This window comes from Eptatretus burgeri, chromosome 1 (assembly GCF_056783735.1).
Source record: "Eptatretus burgeri isolate ZD-2024b chromosome 1, Ebu_testis_v1, whole genome shotgun sequence".
Lineage (NCBI taxonomy): Eukaryota > Metazoa > Chordata > Myxini > Myxiniformes > Myxinidae > Eptatretus > Eptatretus burgeri.
The window spans coordinates 45,192,599-45,210,723 of record NC_140961.1 but is presented as its reverse complement, the minus strand read 5'-3'; the positions used below and the strand labels follow the sequence as shown (position 1 = coordinate 45,210,723).

The 18,125-nt window shown below is 43.7% G+C and overlaps 1 protein-coding gene across 4 annotated transcripts in view; it reads right to left on the bottom strand.

Annotated features, from left to right (window-relative positions):
- Positions 1-4,209: 4,209 nt before the first annotated feature.
- The window catches only part of GPN2 (GPN-loop GTPase 2), a 30,133-nt gene continuing 16,217 nt past the window's right edge, over positions 4,210-18,125 (bottom strand). For 2 of the 4 annotated variants that reach the window (XM_085881586.1, XM_085881604.1), the window contains exon 6: positions 4,210-5,647. Coding sequence is in view for 2 of the 4 variants with exons in the window: in XM_085881594.1 (XP_085737720.1) it covers positions 8,662-9,708 (1,047 nt within the window). In the remaining 2 variants the exon portion in view is untranslated. Of the gene's footprint in view, positions 5,648-6,554; positions 11,470-18,125 lie in introns of those variants that run through there. The other 2 variants (XM_085881615.1, XM_085881594.1) reach the window with 2 other exon arrangements.

The following is an 18,125-nucleotide window of genomic DNA, read 5'->3' as shown; positions in this document are numbered from 1 at the left end:
TTGACTTTTTCAGGTTCCCCCCCTCCCTTTTCTACAATCAGCTTGCTCCAGGGCACTCGACTGCCTTTGATCTCCTATGTCTTGAGGGAACCTATACATTGTAAACTCCTGATCGATTGGTGTTACCCTTAAGCACAGCATCCCATCATGTAACAAACTGACCATGAGAAAAATGAGACTACATGCAACTGAAGTAGTATTTAAGCATTACAGTGTGTGTTCCTGTGCAATCATGAAATGGAAACTATAAATCATGTAAACAAGAGAAACTGGGACCCGTTAGGTTGCAACTCCCTCAATGTGCGGCTCTGCATGTCCCTGTGCTCATCGGATCGGCCACGACGGTGCTCAAATGTCTGAGTCGTAAGATTGGCGTGACTGGTCAAAGGGTGCAATGGCAATGGTCATCACAACATATTCTCTCGAAGATGATCAAGATCCAAAGCTTACACCTCAAGGCCTCAAAGTCTGGAGGAGTGATGAAACAGCATGAGAGAGCCTTCTACCAGGAGTTGTACTTGCATTGGGACAATGGACCACATCCAAGTTGTGTGTGCAATGTGATGATCGATCCTCCACTCTGCACTGCGACTACAGCTCCAAAGTCTATGCTGTGTGAACACCAACCCCCCTGTCTGTTATGTGGTTTTAATTTTTATTTTGCTCTCTTTCTACAAGAGTGAGTCTCACGGGAAAGCATGGTTAAATTGGTTAGGGGTAGAAAGGCAAGAACTGGGCATAACCAGCAAGTGGATAAACTAACAGGAAAGGGAGGAAACACTGAAACCAGAAAGTAAGGGGCTTGGGTTAATGAAGATAATAGGTACATTTTCATGGAACATTTTATTTCTGGGAGTCTTGGTGCCACAGCAATGCTCTGGACCAGCATAACAGCATCCTCTTTATAGATGTTCCAGACTAATTCTGCTTTTTGTCCTTTCATCCTTCCATTTGCTTACCTGTCGGCCCAAGCAACCATCCACATGATGACTTTGCTCATCAAGGGCCAACAGGTACATCACATATGACTTGTGTTCGTCAGCCAAGCTGATGCAATTTTACCGATGAGCTGATAACATGCTGCACAGGCATGCCCATGAAATGTCTCATCAAATTATTCATTATGGATATCGTAGTGTGTGTTTGTCAGCATGCAGGATTTTATTTGCCATATAGAGTCCTGTAACATTGGATCATAACTGCACTTGAAGGCTCACACCTCAAGGTGGTTTGACCTAGATGTGCCAAGTAACAATTACGTGGAACAGATGGTGGTGCTTCACATACCTCATCACCCGTTATATCATCATCACCATGTCCTATACAGAGCGTTGGTGCTACTGAAGCAGTTGTTAGGCTACAATCCCGGTTGGGTCGCCAGTCAGACTCAGGAAGTCAAGGCAGGAATTTGACCAAGGTGCTGGGGATAGCTTGCTTACTCTTTGTGAAGGGCACTGTGGGATCTTTAAATAATGCCGGCAGACAGGATGCCCAGTTTAACATCAATTCACATTGATGAATTGCCCTGCCTGTGAAACAACAGGATTATGCTTTATAGCTGGGTCGGGATTTGCACCCAGGTGAGATAGCTTAGAGGTGAGCATGCATACCCTTTACCCATCCTGCCATCTTCCCGTTATTTTGGCATGTGTAACAGCCAAGTACTGTATAATATTAAATTATATTTCAAAATAAACTTTGAATCGAGAGCTTATGTTTACGATTTTACTGTAAAATTAACTTCATCCTTTGGAAACTTGTACTGCTCATAGTTTAATTAATTTGTTGTTTATTCTTTGTCATTCTGAAAATAAAAAGGCGACAATCAATGCTTAGATTCTTGTCTTGGTGTATATGAGTGCCTGGTGTTGGCTTGATGGTTGGGGTGGTGGGCTTGGAATCCCCCTTGGCTGTTGAGGGTTGACTTTGCCTGTCATCCTTCTGAGGTCAGCAAAAATGAGTACCAGCTTGCTGGTATCTTGTGTTGGAGTGGTGACCTGTCCAGATCTGCACCCATTCATTCAGGAGACTGCGTAGGCAGCACCAATGCTCTGCACAGAGTATGGTCGCAATGGATGGATGGTGTTGGCTTGGTGGTTAGGGTGGTTGCTTGAGATCCTTTTGTCCTGAGTTCAAATCCCACTTGGTTGTTGAATTAAACCAGGTTTGGTTGACTGTCTGTCATCTTTCCAAGATCGGCAAAACGAGTACCAGTGTACTGGAACAGGGGCACATCATCAGCAGCATAGTCACACCCCACCATAATGATAGCTACCCAGCAACCAAGCTGCCATACGCAAAAAGAAGAAGATTTAATTCTGTGATGTTGGCTGATTTCCAAGCAGATGGAAGATGACCTATGGTAAATGACAGAGTGAAAAAGGGCAGAGAGAGGAAGTGCAAGAGCAGGTTTTTAGGAGACAGGTGCTGATGCCATTCAGTCCAGTTGCAGAGTCAGAGTTGAGGTTTGCCAGAAACTTCTCCCCCTTTTCAGGTGCGAAATACATTATTTAGGAGCAGTTGGTTATGACTGGGAAGGGTGGATACAGAGAGCGAGGGGTTGGGGACAAGATTTTGAAGCATTGTCTTCTCCCTAACAGTCTGCGATGGTGCCATTTGAAGTGAGGGAAGGGATGGAAGGGGAGCATACACTAGAGATGGACTTGACAAGGCACCGTCAGATTTTAGAGGAAGGAGGCAAGTTTGAAAGCTCATTGTTGAGACTGGACAGATGTTGTTTTCTGGCTCTCCTGAGGGTAGATCTACATTTGTTGCGGGCTTTCCAGATGGCCCCGTGTGAGAGACATGGAAATGGCTGGTAAATTTAATAAACTGCATTTGCTGCCTTACTGGTGCATACAAGGATGGACAATGTCTAATAGTTAGAAGAAGAAACAAGTGAGCACAATATACGCCCGAAAAAGTCTCTGTGATACACACGCGCGCACACAATTATATATTCAAACACGTCAATTTATGAAAAACAAGAAGGTATTTACAGAATTGTGCTACTACGTGGAAAACAGCATCCTGGTTGCCATGGCAACCATTTTAGGTGACGAACGTATGTCGCGACACACCGTCTCCACAGTCTGTACCTATGTACCAAATATGAAATGTGGAAGTTGAAAACTTTGGGAGTTCGAGTGCGGACAGGAATGGATGGACGGACGGACGACCGGTATCACATAATACGCCCCGATTATATATATATATATATATATATATATATATATATATATATATATATATATATATATATATATATATATATATATATATATATATATATATATATATATATATATATTGGGCGTATAAAAAAGTAGAAAATAGGATTGCATACAAATGTGTCTGGATATACCACTTCCACCTATGTGAGATCACATCCCACCTACATTAGATCGCAAACCACTTATGTTTGATCTCAACTAAAGGTTACATGAGACATGTTTGTCACTTAAGTTTTGGTCTGCAAAATGATTCTCAAAGGTCACATGAGCTTTGACATTCTAAACCCCCATATTGAATCAGTTCATCTTTAATATCACAAATTTTTTTTTGTATACATCGTCAAGGTTCGTGGAAGAGCTAGCACAAAGAATGGATCAGCACGTAACATAGCAAAAGGAACAGCAGGAGAAGGGGGAAATGCTGGGCGGAGGGAGAAAATAGATGGAGACAAACAAAAGCAAAATTTTGGAAGGGGTGGTGGGCAGTTTAACAGGTGTAGAAAATATCATTGTTTTGGATGGCGGATGATTTGAGATGGTAATGAATAGCTGTCTTGAATACCTGAAGGGAAGAATGACATTGAAGCGAGTATGGAAGTTTGTTCCACAAGCAGAAAAAAGAACGAATGAGTGGAGGCGATTCATACTGATGTCAAGTTTGATTGAAATCCCTTCGGTGGTTCACACAAGTTACTATGGTAACAAAATTATTTTCAATTTAAGGTCACGTGCCTTTTGACTGCTCATCTTTTAAACCCAAAATGTAATCAGTTCCTCCCTTTGGTTCAGTCCATAGTTGTGCCAGGTTTGGTTGAAACACCTTTGGTAATTCCGGAATTATGCTCACAAAAATAACCGGCAAAGGATGCATGGACCGACAACCCCTCCTGTCTCATGCCCCCCTTGATGTGCGTTGTGTGTTTGCTCTCATACGAGCCTCAACAAGGTATACAAAAAAAAATTCCACAAACATGAGGACTTTGGCCTGCAGCTGCAGAGGCATTAAAAAAGGTTTTTATTTTTCATTTTAAAGCTAAAGTCACATGGTGTTTGGTTTTCAAACCTCTTGTAAGACGTACACAGTACATGCATGTATTGATTATTTACACATGATGACATGTTTCCCTAATCCTTCCACATTTGAAAACCAGCAGGATAGAAAAGGAACTGCAAAAGAACGATATGTATGCGAGAGGGATGCAAGTCAAAAATGTTATTTCATTAAGTTATAGTACAGTATGTTGGAGACTGCTTTATAAAGTAGCGCTCAGCACCCATCCATTGCTGCCCGACGAAGGTGGTTCTCTTTAAATGGCTGTCGTCTCTCAGAAATGTTCACCTGAAATATGTCCACCCTGTTCGGAACCTCATATGCTGGCATACAACTTCTTCAATTAAAAAAAAAACAACTATACATTGCAGCTTAAATATATCAACAAGGTAACTATCATACAGGTATGTACAACCTTACTCACATTTGTACAAAACATTTTACGGACACTTTTTTTTTAATGTTCAGTTTAATGCTTTTTCTTCAGGTTCGGTGCTATCAAAGCATCGAGGTGCAGAGAACCCTGGTAGTACTGCGACATGACGACCTTTTTTGTGATCTGTTTGCTGGCAAATGCGAGCAGACGGGACACCCGGCTTCATGAACCTTTCAACGGAATCCCATGTTGGTAAACCATCAGGACGAGAGTTTATAGTTGGGCTCGGAGTCGGTTCCAGAGCAGCCGGGCCAACGGTGAGTTTGCTACCGAGCTATCCTGCTGGGCTCCGTTTATTTATTAATTGCTGCTATTAGAAAATGACCACTTTCACCAGTAGTTTTTAAATGTTTCAATGAAATTTCATCTGTTGTTTACATGGGGGAAAAGGGAGGTGGTAAAGAATATTTTAAACAAATCTTTGAATGCAGATAAAATCCAATTTGGTGTCGTTGATAAATTGAAAACTCATATTATGCACCCTACATTTGTACTTTTTTGTCAAAAGTCTCTGTCAGTTGCTAGGCAGCCATAAAGTCCTGTAGGGTTCAGAATGTTTGAGGAAGAACTAAGTGCTGCCCCCCTCCCTTCACACACTCCTCAATCCCAATCGTTACAGAACTAAGCAACCTGCATTTTCAATGTCCTATAAGCTGTCTAAAGATTGAACAATGTTTAAGCTGGCAAGCAAGGACAAGGTTTATACAGGTACAATTCCAAGAGCAAACAGAAATATTTAAATGACCCTTCACCATTGTATTGTACTTGGTTGAGTAGTGATGCAGCAGCTACCCCAAATTGTGTATTCTTACAGCAAATCAAATGAGCCTATCACTTCGCCATCAGAGAGGTCGGTGGTACCTCTGTCTTTAACCGCTTTCTTTCTGGTCTTGCACCCTCTTTCCGTGCTTCGTCTCCCCCAGGTTTCTGCAGGGCACACACGGTCCACCATCAACCCCCTTGTTAAACTACCTCAATCCAGGATCATTCCTCTTTTTTTTTTTTTTCCTGCCTGTGGAATAAACTTGCACATCCTCTTCAATCCCACCCTTCCCTCAAAGTTTCTGAGACAGCTGTTCACCACCATCTCAAATCATCCCCAATCCAAAACCATGATCTTTTATACCCTCGTTTACCCCACCCCAATCTCTCAACCTTCAAAATTTCCAGTTTTCCCTCCTGTGAGTTTCCTTCTGTATCCATCTCTTTTCCACCCCATGTATACACTCCTGCCCCCCATTCCTCCCGACACCCAATGTTTGTCAGACTCCCTCTGTCTTGGCCTTTGGCTCTGCTGTTGGTGTTTCTCCCCCCTCTTTTTACTGTTCCTTTTGTTCTGTTGTGTCCTAATTCATCAAGTGTACTAGTACTAGTTCTTCCACGAGCCTCGACTATGTCGAGGTGTGAGTGATGATCAAAAAAAAATTATACAAAAAAATAATAATAATAAGGGGAGAAAAGAAACTTGTGTGAGTGATGATCAGGAATACGTATTTCTATAGTGATGTAACTTTCACAACATAACCCCATGTTCACCAGCAGTGACATTCTGATGCTCGTAATCATAACGGTTTGCTGTCAAACTTTTGGGGCAGTTTTTCTTTTATTTCTTCTCTCCTTCCCCTCCCTCCTTGGTGAGTAGTTATTCATGGCAGGTGAGCAGCAATGGCACAATAGGATGACCTTTCTCATAAAACGAGAATACACCTTGAAAATAATTGATGGTTTGAAATGCCCAAATCAAGAGAACAAAAAAAACTACCAACGAGTTGAGAAATATGGAATCCATATCAGAATAGCCTTAAGAACAAGTCACTTGAACAACAGGTAATACCTTTTAAAATTTAAAGAGAGAGGGGACCCAACCCTAACAGTTTCAGCTCTGCAGAATAATAACTTAATTGGGACCCGTACAGGATTGATGTGCGGTTGCACCGCCATCATGAATCTCTCAGCTCTTCTTCCACAGTCTTCACATCACTTTTGATGTACTTCTCTTGTGTAGCCAGCACTGTGCTTGGGGTTAAGGTGCAAAACATTAGGCACAGCAAGCACTGGGCTCTGTATGTATTGTTCAATTGATGATTTTTGTGAAGAACAGCTTTGGATGAAAAAAAAATCCATGCAGGATTACACCTGCATGCAAGGTAATTAAAAAGCATCAGTTCAGCAAATCTTATGGAGAATCATGGAGCAGCTTCAATTACACAACACCGAACACTAGACCGATTTCCATATCGAGGATCCATTGGCAATATGTTGTATTGTTACGAATCTGGAAGCCATTTGCACACAGACAGCAGCCCCCGCAGTTCAGTTATTTCCATAAGTATGTGTTTATAGTCAGGGTCCCGTCCCGATGTGTAATGGGAATTTCATGTGTGCGCTGAGTTATTGAAAAGTCAGGTTTTATACATCTACTACAACAACAACAGCGGCACCGTCCCTCACTCAACCTGGTCTCCATTGCCCACGTGTTTTTGGCTGAAGGCGTGGGCGGAGCCTCCATCGCCTCAGATTGAGGCTCCGCCCCGAGGAAGGGCATGGAACGTTTCCTCCAGCCAACGAGAGAAGGACTAGCATCGCACACGCACCCCAGCCAATGGGAGGCCAGCGTGCCGAAAGCTACTATGGAGCCTCTTCGGGGGCGGGCCTCCGAGACGCCTCGACGCCCCCCCCCCCCCGAGATGCCTCATCCAATCAGGAGGCTGACCACCTCAGGGGTGGCCCCGCCCAGCCAGATGGGATGTTCGCCCCTCGTCCAATCCGGAGGCGAGTCCCTCAGAGCGGTTCCCTCGACCCGTGGGGGAGGGGAAGGATAAGAGTCGGTGGCGAGCCGTCGAGAAGGGAAGAAGGAGAAAGAGAAGAAGCCTCGTCTTGCCTGCTGGCATTCTCGTCTACCCGCGGGCGATCGTCTCGTCCGTTCTCGTGCTGGCTGGCGTCCGTTGCGTCGTTCCTGGTCCCTGGTGCTTCGTGCGGCGACGGAGGTGTGGGTTTGAGTGTTTGTCACGACCTAAATTCCAGGTGTTTGGTGGGAGACGGCTCTACTGCTCCACCTAGTGGTCGTTTATCGCCACCGAACCCTGGCCCACAACACTATTTCGTACTTTAATAGAAACCCGACGGGTCTTCCTTCAATGAGACATTTACTCGGAAGAAAATCTTCACACCTTGACGCTAAAACACTCAATTATTTATTTTGTAAATCATTTAAAACTAACCAACAATGAATGAGCCTTTTGAAACAAAGGTATTAAAATGTGTGCCTTGTGGAGGCAAAATGTTACTTATTTCAAAGGTAGGAGTGCCTCAAGACCGAGTCTTGGGCCTGTTTTTTTTTTTCATCATGCACAGAATTTATTTATTTATCTATATATAGTCAGGCAGCATCTTGCACAAAATAAAGTCCCGTGGGACTTTTGGTATGAAAGCAAACCACCACGCTGGACTCAAGTGGACCCTAATGATTAATAAAAAGCTTGGTGGCACTCTGGGAAATGGTGTGGACATGTATTTTGAACACATTTAACATTTTTTGAAGAATGACTTTTACGCCGCTTAAAAAGTGACAATCACCCTGACCCCTCCATATACCACCAATTTTGTCATATTTGGTATCAAATTGACCGGCATGAACCTCTGCATACTCATAGGTCATTTATTCGTCAATATGAGCCATATCATGAATAAATCACACAAAAATCAAAATTTTGACCATATTTCAACTTAGGTTTCACCGTCCGCAGTTCACCAAAATACCTTTTTCTCAACATTGTGCTCACCAATCTGCTAATGAATAGTATCGCAACGTACCTATGTTATCACTAGTTCTTTTGATATTATATACATATCATTCACTTGATAATTCAACGAGATATACCTCAAAATGTAACCCTACCCCCGAGTTCATATGTATGCATAAGTCCCATGGCAGTCAGCTCTCATCCAAAGAGCTCGTCGCTGTCATCATCGTTATCGTGTTCGTCTGGTACTTCATCCTCGTCGGTTGAGTGGTGCGAGTTTTCGCAGTTGTCTTCCAGACTGGAACATCCACACATGTCTGTGCAGTTGAGTCCTGCTTTCACACAGGTGCATCGTGCTGTTTGACATCTCAACTTGGAACAGTTGCATTTCACGAAATGAATAACAGACTTTGGTGCTGGGAGTTGAGTGGTCATGACTGGAACCCATTTTGCCTCCTCAAGTTTCCAGCCATAGTTTTGTGGTGATGGAATCTGTGGGTTTGGTGTCGTGTCATTGAACCACACGATGGCTTGGAAGTGGGCACGACTGGTGGCTTGTCCGAGGGCATCACGTGTTGGAGGGAGTTTCTTGGACTGGCATTGTTTCTGTGAAAACATCCACCATCTGAGCTTGTCTATCTTGGTGAGCAGTGTTTGAGGGGCATACACTGAGCAGATGAACGTTTCGATGGCGTTCAGTGTGTCAGTACTCAAGTGTGATGTTGTTCCCAGGGATCCAAGTGCAGTAATGACCTCATCACTGGCATGTTGGAAAGCCTTCCGGAAAACCATTTTGCCTTTTCCGGCGAAACTTCCGGTGTTGTCTGCTCCACTCAGAACATGGAGTCCCGGCAAAGCTGCTACTTGAATCGGTCGCAGAGATCGGTAAATCATTTGGAGGGGAACAGTGCGGCGCTTTTGTCCTGTCCCTGTAACAAAAGTTGTGTTCCTGCATAAGACTGGATACCGCCGAAGTGCCAGAATGAAGACATCGGTGTCTGGGGAGTGGATGGCAATACTGGATGCACAATGACTGGTTGCATCGACAGCGTGCAAGAGGAGCTTAGTGTCTGCTTCCTCTTGGTCACTTTGGAGGTATGCCATGTTTGTATGAGTTGCTTTACACTGTGATCCCCATGCCACGACCATGTGCTTCCCCATGGCATTTGCTCTTTCCAACATCTTCTCAGCAAGATAACCAGTTAATGCTATCTTCGTCTTCACACTCACCAGTAATTGCTTCATCGACACCTTGGCTATGTTTGTAGTGTCTGTGATGTGATAGGATACCACGGGCTGGCTGCCTTTCCGTCTATCACGAGTGGCTGTCTTCAAAGAAGAGGAAACATCATAGCGGTCAAAAACCAAGTGAATTTCATCACCTTTCCTGTATTTCTGCAAGTTCTTCGCTACTCGGATGTGGTAACACGTCCTTTTTCTGTTCGAACCTGCGGAAGGTTCGTCCCATCAGCCAGGCAACATCGGGTAGATACTCCGATTTGTTGGTACCTTCTCTGATGCAGAATGATGCATAGGATGGACTCTGAGGCTTTGCTGTTGGTTTTGGACAGTCCACCAGCTTTGTGGTTATGCTTGGTAGATCTGTGATTGAACGCATCTGGGCTGGTCCAGTTAGTTCAAGCTTTGGAATCTCATCGCCTGGATCCCACCTCTGGTAAATCGCCATTGCTGTAGCATGAAGGGTTCTTTTTCCGTCGTAGTGTCCTCCGCAAAATCAACATTGTCGACTGCAAAGAACAAGTATCTTCCCATCACAACATCTGGGGGCATGTAAAGGCCATCGTTTATTGCCATTCTCTGAAGTACGGTAGACGCTATCTGCCCTTCTATTCTGAGTAATCTGTTGTACTCCACAGACACTCCAAACTTATGTAGCATATCAACAACTTTTTTGCTCCTGGTGGCTTGCCTCATGGCTATTCCGATAGCCAGTTGCTGTGGCATCTCATGTATCACTTTGAAGGTCTTCGTTACGTTTCCAACTTGTTGTGGTGACAAGTACTTCGCCACAGTACTTTGTGCCAGACTGACGGCATGCTTGTTGACGATGAAGTATTCCTTGTCTGATGACAATGTTGTGTTTGGGCCCTGGATTAACCATCTATAAAATATGTGGAGTTCTTCTGGAACATGCTCGCTCGTAGAGTCAGATAAGTTTCCAGTGAATGTCCATTTGTCGGCCTTGCATATCGCTCTCCTCAAAATTGAAGATGCTTTGTATAGCACCCTCATGTCCGATTTCATCCCCATCTCTGTTTCCTCCATCCGGTTAATGGCTTCATCCCTGGTAGTTTTGATTGTGTAACGTTCTGGCTCATTGATGCGCTTCGGTTTGTTGAACTCTATACTGGGTATTTCGTTCTGCAGCAGTTGCTTGATTACCTTGCGGGGACATTCTGGATGGGTCACGTTGTTAGCAGATCTTATTGCAGTGAAAGTGTCTTGTAGTTCACCCATGTTGAGGATCTTTCCATCCAACATCATGCCTTCTGCTAGGCTCAGGAACTCAATTTCTGCTTCCTCCTCAACTACAATACTGGCTTGAGGAACTTCTGATGATTTCTTGACACGCCAAACATTTGTTACATGAATTGCCCAACATCGCTTGTGGTATTTAACATCAATGGCATGCGCGTCTGTGGGGTTTATTGAAGTACTGAGCTTCACAAGAAGCTGTTCGTCTTCACTTTTTGCAATGGCAGCAATGCCAACCCTCCCGATTTCATCGGGAGGCTTCCGAAAATTCACCCAAACTCCCGCCCTTACGATCACTATCCTTATCCTCCCGAAATTTTGATATTTTTGCACTGTTCACTCATCAGAATGTACTAGTATGAGAATTGAATGAAAAGCATCGTCTGCTACGTATAGCATGTGGTAACTCCATAACGTTCGCTGCTACCAAATTGTACGTAAAAAATTGCAAATTCAAATGAGGAGCAGCGAAACATTGGGTCTGGATCTCGCTTATGCGATCATGCACTGAGATTTAGTGCATGCGGTATGTGTGCAATACAGTGCATGCGGTATGTGTGCAATACAGTGCATGCGGTATGTGTGCAATACAGTGCATGCGGTATGTATGCACAGTGTATATGCATGCGATACGCTCACTGCATGCAGCTGGGCCCCGTACCAGCCCGGCGGTCGCGACCACCGTGCGGTGTTTAATTTAACAGCCGCTAGAGTTCTACGAGTCGCGCTGCAGCTGTGGAACATCGACTTCGAAGTTACCGATGCTTCAAACCCTCGATGTTGATTACGGAATGGCAGAAAAAAGAAGCTTACGAAGACCAAGAAATGGTCTCAGAAGTACAAGACCGAATACAGTCTCCAATACCCGTGTATTCGAAAGTCTGAAAGAGGAATTCATCATGCGTATTGTACAGTATGCAGCGTTGATATTTCAGTTGAGCACGGAGGTCGCGATGATATTCGGAAGCACGTTGGAAGCAAACGGCACACAGACATTGCAAAGGAGAGATCTTCGAGCACGAGTACCGGTACACTTCTGAATTATTTCACCAAACAAGGGACAAGCGAGGAAGAGGATGTTACCCGAGCGGAACTTCTCTTTAGTGGATTTATTGTGGAACATAACTTGCCCATATCAGTCTCAGATCATGCTGGACCTCTATTTCAAAAGATGTTTCCAGATTCAAAAGTTTCTTCAAAGTATGGATGTGCAAGAACAAAAACTTGCAAGATGTGCAAGATGTGCAAGAACAAAAAAAAAAAAAAAAAAAAAAAAGAACAAAAAGCAAGAAAAAAAAAGAAAAAAAAAAAATAATAAGAACAAAGAAGAAAAAAAGAACACTGGAGAACAAGTTTTTATTTTTTGAAATTTGTCTAGTTTTCTACAAGTGAATTAGGGTATTCTGGCACTGCTGAATCAGGAAATGGCATCCGTTTTTCTCCATCAGGTCAGGTTTTGTGCTAAGTTTATTTGAAAAAATCAGATCTTGTGACAAAATCAATTACATTTTTGTGGCATTATCAGCTGATTTTTTGTCAACACACATATCATCCTAAACATGTTTTTAAGAAAAAAAATGTTTTGCCAACAACATTTATTGATTACATGATAGAAACATCGATTACTGTCATCTGAATGGTGGGCATTGATAAAGGTAAGTACAAGTAAATTGCATGTTGCGTCACCACTGTTCAAACTTCAGGGCTTGAACTTCCGTTTCTTCGAACTCCTGGAATGTTCAGCGGCAGGGAGGTCTCTCTTCAGATTCCAACAGTAGTCAGCCATCATGACTGCGTCCCAGCGACCCTGATACCTGGTCTCCATCTCCTTCATGTCCTGATGGAATCTCTCCCCTGCTCGTCACTCATTGAACCCAGGTTCTCAGGAAACCGGTTCATATGTGAAAATAGGTAGTGCATCTTGATGCTCATGTTGCACCCCAGGTTTCTGAAAGCAGTCAGCATGTTGTTGACAAGTTCTGCGTAGTTTCTGGCCTTATTGTTGCCAAGAAAGTTCTTCACTACCAAAACAAATGTCTTCCACGCTTCCAGTTCCACTTCGTTCATTGAGTTTTTGAACTCTGGATCTCTGATGAGCTGACGGATCTGAGAACCATCAAAGATGCCAGCTTTCAACTTCTCCATGGTCAATCCTGGAAAAGCCTGGCACAAGTAAGTGAAGCAGTCACCATCTTTGTCCAGAGCTATTGGTGAACTGCTTGATTAAGCCGAGCTTGATGTGCAGCGGTGGGAAGAGTATTCTGTCTCTGTCCACCAGAGGGTCGTTGATGACGTTCCTTTCTTTGCATGGCACCAATTCCTCCCACACAGGCCAGTCCTTCTTCGTGTAATGCTGAGCACGGTCCCTACTATCCCACATGCACAGAAAACATGGGTACTTGGTGAAGCCAGACTGTTGTCCCAACAAAAAGTTCACCATCTTCAGGTCAACACAAATAAACCACTTAAGCTGATCATAACCAATTTTCTCCAGCACGTACTTCACCGCTTCATACTTCTCCTTCAGTGTAGTCGAGTGAGCGATGGGTACAGAGGCAAACTGGTTGCCGTTGTGTAGCAGAACACATTTCAGTGATCGCTTGCTGCTGTCAATGAACAGTCTCCAATCTTTGGGTTCGTACTGTGGCACTCCAAGCTTGAGCAGAACCGCATGTCATAAAGGTGGCGCATGTAGGTATTGTACATTCTTCAGAGTTCGTTATTTCAAGAAATTTTCTACAGACGGTAGCAATGACAGTGGTGAGGCCCAGCTATATCCTGTCCTGATTTCGTACTATGACAACAGTGCTGGGATTGTGAAGCAAGGTTTGCTAAGTTTGCCTGCGTGCAAACAAGATTCCACTGGAGAAAACATTTTCAAACTGCTTGATCATGAGTTCAGTGACAGGAAAATTCCGTGGGGAAATTGTGTTTCCTTTTGTGCTGATAATGCCTCTGTCATGGTGGGCAAGCACAAAGGAGTCGCTGCTTATATCCACAAACAAAATCCAGAGTGCTACATCATGGGATGCCCTTGCCATATGATGCACAATACGGCCAAGAAGGCGGCTCAGGCCTTCCCCATTGAATTAGATGACTTTTTCATCGATATTTACTACTACTTGGACAAAAGTAGTAAACGCGTCAAAGGAGTGAAAGCACTGCAAGAACTCTGTGATGCCCCGACACACAAGATTCTGAAGCATGTCGCAACAAGGTGGCTGTCCCTTGGTCAGTGCCTAGACAGGCTGATTGAACAGTGGGAGCCACTTCGCCTCTTCTTCAAAGAAGAAGTACGAAGAAAAATGCAACCAACTGTAGCCAAGACTCTAACAACGAGCAAGAAGGACGGCACTGTATCTACTGCCAGTACTGGCACTGCAGGATCAAGCACTAGTGGAGCAGCATTCACCACTACCACTGCAGTATCTGCTGCGAAGAAGACAGCAGGGACAGCACCAAAACCAATGCTGAGAGCAGGTAGCATCACCGGCCCTTCATCACGTTCATCTACAAAGCAGATCCCTTCAGAGTCGAGAAAGACTGTGATAGTCCCATCTGCAGGCAAAGAAGGACCCAAGTTAAGTTCTGCTTTTGCCAAATCACTTGATAGAAGCTCAGCAAAACCTTCGAATCAGAGGTCTTCTTCCTTGGCTGCACCTACCTCAAGCTCTCTCCTCAAACGTAAAATTGGATCTGGTACTACGAGTCTGACCTCTTCTGCTGGCAGTAAACGCAAGTGTGATCGCCCTGCGGCTAAGTGTACTACGAGTTCTACAACTAAAAGCGCATCTTCCTCAAACACTGTGCAGGAATCTAGAGAAAAACGTGTCAACAGGATGTTCTTGTCTCCACAAACAAAACTCTATCGTTTCTTCCTTCGATATGCTAACAAGCTTTTTGAGAAGGGGAATCTTCTGCTCCAAAGAGGCAGAACCCTGTATTCATCTCCTGCACGGAGAATTGAATGGTCTTCTGAAAGATATCTTCGTACGGTTTTTGAAACCATCGGTGTCATCGGTTGCTCTGGTAAATGTACCCTTCTCTGACAGAAATCATCAGAAGAATGATGAGGACCTCATGATTGGGAACGATGCCAAACTGTATATAAGGGAACAAAGGAGTCTCAAGAAATCCACCTTCACTCTGAGTGAGTCAGACATCCAAAGTTTCTTCAGTGCAGTTCGCTCATATTATGTGAAAGCCTGCAATTACATCTTCAAAACCTGGCCGCTAGATGATGAATTAGCCAAGCATGCTCAGGTGCTGGATGTTAAGCTACACCAAGAAGTGGGGTTTGACTGTGTGGAGTTTTTCATCAAGAAATTCCCCTGTCTGTTCAGTGGCGGTGATAGTGACATAGACAGTCTTGAGTGAATTCGCTCACTACCAGGCAGACGCCTCCATAGCTACAATTGCTACTGAGACAGTGAGAGTGGATGAGCAGTGGCATCGGATTTCACAGCTCACAGATCCCTGCACTGGTGCCAAGAAGTATCCTAATTTGAGCAAAGTGATGAAGGGAATCTTGGTCATTCCTCATTCGAACGCATCATGTGAGCGGGCACTCAGTCTTGTACGGAAGAATCATACTGAATTTCGTCCCAATTTGAGTGTCAAAACCCTGGAAGCTCTCTTAATTGAAAAACTAGCTCATAACACCCCTTGCTACCAGAGAGAATACAGCAAAGACATAATCAGAAGGGCTAAAAGAGCCACACAGCTGTCACTCAGCAAAGCTGCCATGGAAAAAGCAAGCAGCAGTAGTACCAGCCAGTAAGGTAAGAAAAATATTGCTTCTTTTGTGCTTTTTGTTAATCTTTGATTGTCCTCTAACTTACTAATATTAACATACATGTAACATTAAAAAGTGCACAATTTTCCCCTTTTTTTGTTCAAAAAGTGGGAATTCTTAACATGTTAAATGCTCCAAAATAGGGCTCAGAGGGCACGAGAGAGCGTCTGGAACCCCAGAGCTTCCAGGGCCCTAAGGCGGGCCCTGGACCCCGCCGCAAGGGTCGAGCACTCCGCGCTCGAGATGTGCGCTTTGCGCACATTATTTGGTGTCGGTTGAAAATCCTCCCTAATTCTGATTTCCAAAAGTTGGCATCTCTGCAATGGCTTCCTTAAGAGAAACACTTGCATTTCCAGTGGAGAGTAGATGTAGTGAATTAGTACGTGTTGCTCCAAGATCACAGAAGAAACACAGGTCACTCTTGTATGGGATTGAATGAGAACGTGTAAATGTAGTTGAGGCCTGAGAGGATTTTTCATCATGGATTCCTTTGGATGATAATGGTTTCTCGTAGTGTCCTTTTGCTCTGTTGAGCATTCCAGCATGAACAGTATTCTGCTGACATTTCATGTGCCATGATGCAGATTTTTCCTGCAGGTCCTGGCTGGAGACATTTCCAAGTCGCCAGCTGATTTTGGGATAGTCTCTGTCACAGTACTTTGCTCGCTCTCTGATACAGAGTAATATCTTCTCGTAAGCACTGGGACTCTGAACTAATGTTGCGGCACATAATAGACAAGGAATAGTCAGTGTCTACTCTCGCAACTTTCTCTGGAGGAAATACAGTTTTTGTGGCTGACTCCATTTTGATGTTGACAAGGTGATGTATTAGAATGTGGAAGCATTTGTTAGCAATAGCAGAATACGCAATAAGCAGTCACTGGGTACAAGAGAGGGATAGTATGCTGGAGTTCCAATCTAGTGTCTACAAACTACCGATGACCCTTTCTGTTCTTGTCAGATGTTCTGCTGCATCTGAAAAACATAACAGTGAAAAACATAAAAGTAAGTTTTTATACAGAATCAGCTATATTGCATTGAATATGTCATCTTGTGGCTCTTCAGCAGCATCACATCTGAAAGAGAGAAAATGCTTATATTAGTGGATACCATGGTTACTATAGTCATATGGGAAGACTACCTCAACCTAATCATCTACAGTAGGATTAGTGGCATGTGTTTACAAAATCATGCATCCAAATTTACAGATGTCGGAAAGAGTAACCCGATTCATTAGGGGGTAGGGTTACATTTTGAGGTATATCTCGTTGAATAATTATCAAGTGAATGATATGTATAAAATAACAAGTAATAACATAGGTACGTTGCGATACTATTCATTAGCAGATTGGTGAGCACAATGTTGAGAAAGGTATTTTGGTGAACTGCGGACGGTGAAACCAAAGTCGAAATATGGTCAAAATTTTGATTTTTGTGTGATGTATTCATGATATGGCTCATATATTGACGAATAAATGACCTACGAGTATGCAGAGGTTCATGCCGGTCAATTTGATACCAAATATGACAAAATTGGTGGTATATGGAGGGGTCAGGGTGACATGTCACTTTTTAAGTGGCGTAAAATAGTCATTCTTCAAAAAAATGTTAAATGTGTTCAAAATACACGTCCACACCATTTCCCAGAGTGCCACCAAGCTTTTTATTAATCATTATGGTCCACTTGAAGAGTCTAGCATGGTGGTTTGCTTTCATACCAAAAATCCCATGGGACTTATGATGCTCACTGACCAATATGTAAAGCTTGGTATTGGCTTAATGGTTAAGGTGGTTGGTTTAGGATCATAATATCCTGAGTTCAAGCCCCAGCCGTGCTAAAATAACGTGATTGACTCAGCCGGTCATCCTTCCGAGGTTGGAAAATGAGTACTGACTTACTGGGAAAAAGTGAGCCAGTCGAGTATCGTGTAAGAGTGGCGACCTGTCCAGGATTGTGCCCCCAGCCAAATAAACTGCCTCAGCAACTTTGTGTGACTGACAGCATGAGGATGATCCAGGTCAGGACTGAATCAATGATCTGTCGATATACTATCGATCATCGTCTTAAGCTCGTGGAGGATCTGCAACATCAAAGCCTGGAGGTTCCTCTCCTCTTAATTGCCAAAGCAATAACCATTATTAAAAAAACACAAATCATGCACAAACTTGCATATGAATACAAGAGACCACAACAGCAGACCTGACTCAGAGAAACACAGCCACTGAGTTTGGGCGTAAGTGACAACTTACCAGAGTACTCTGAGTACCAGAGACGCAATCTTTGATGTCGCTTTTCCCTTCACACTGAATGGGGATATTGAAAGGGGATTTCCTCCTCATGGATACCAATCTATGGGGTTTATATGTGCTC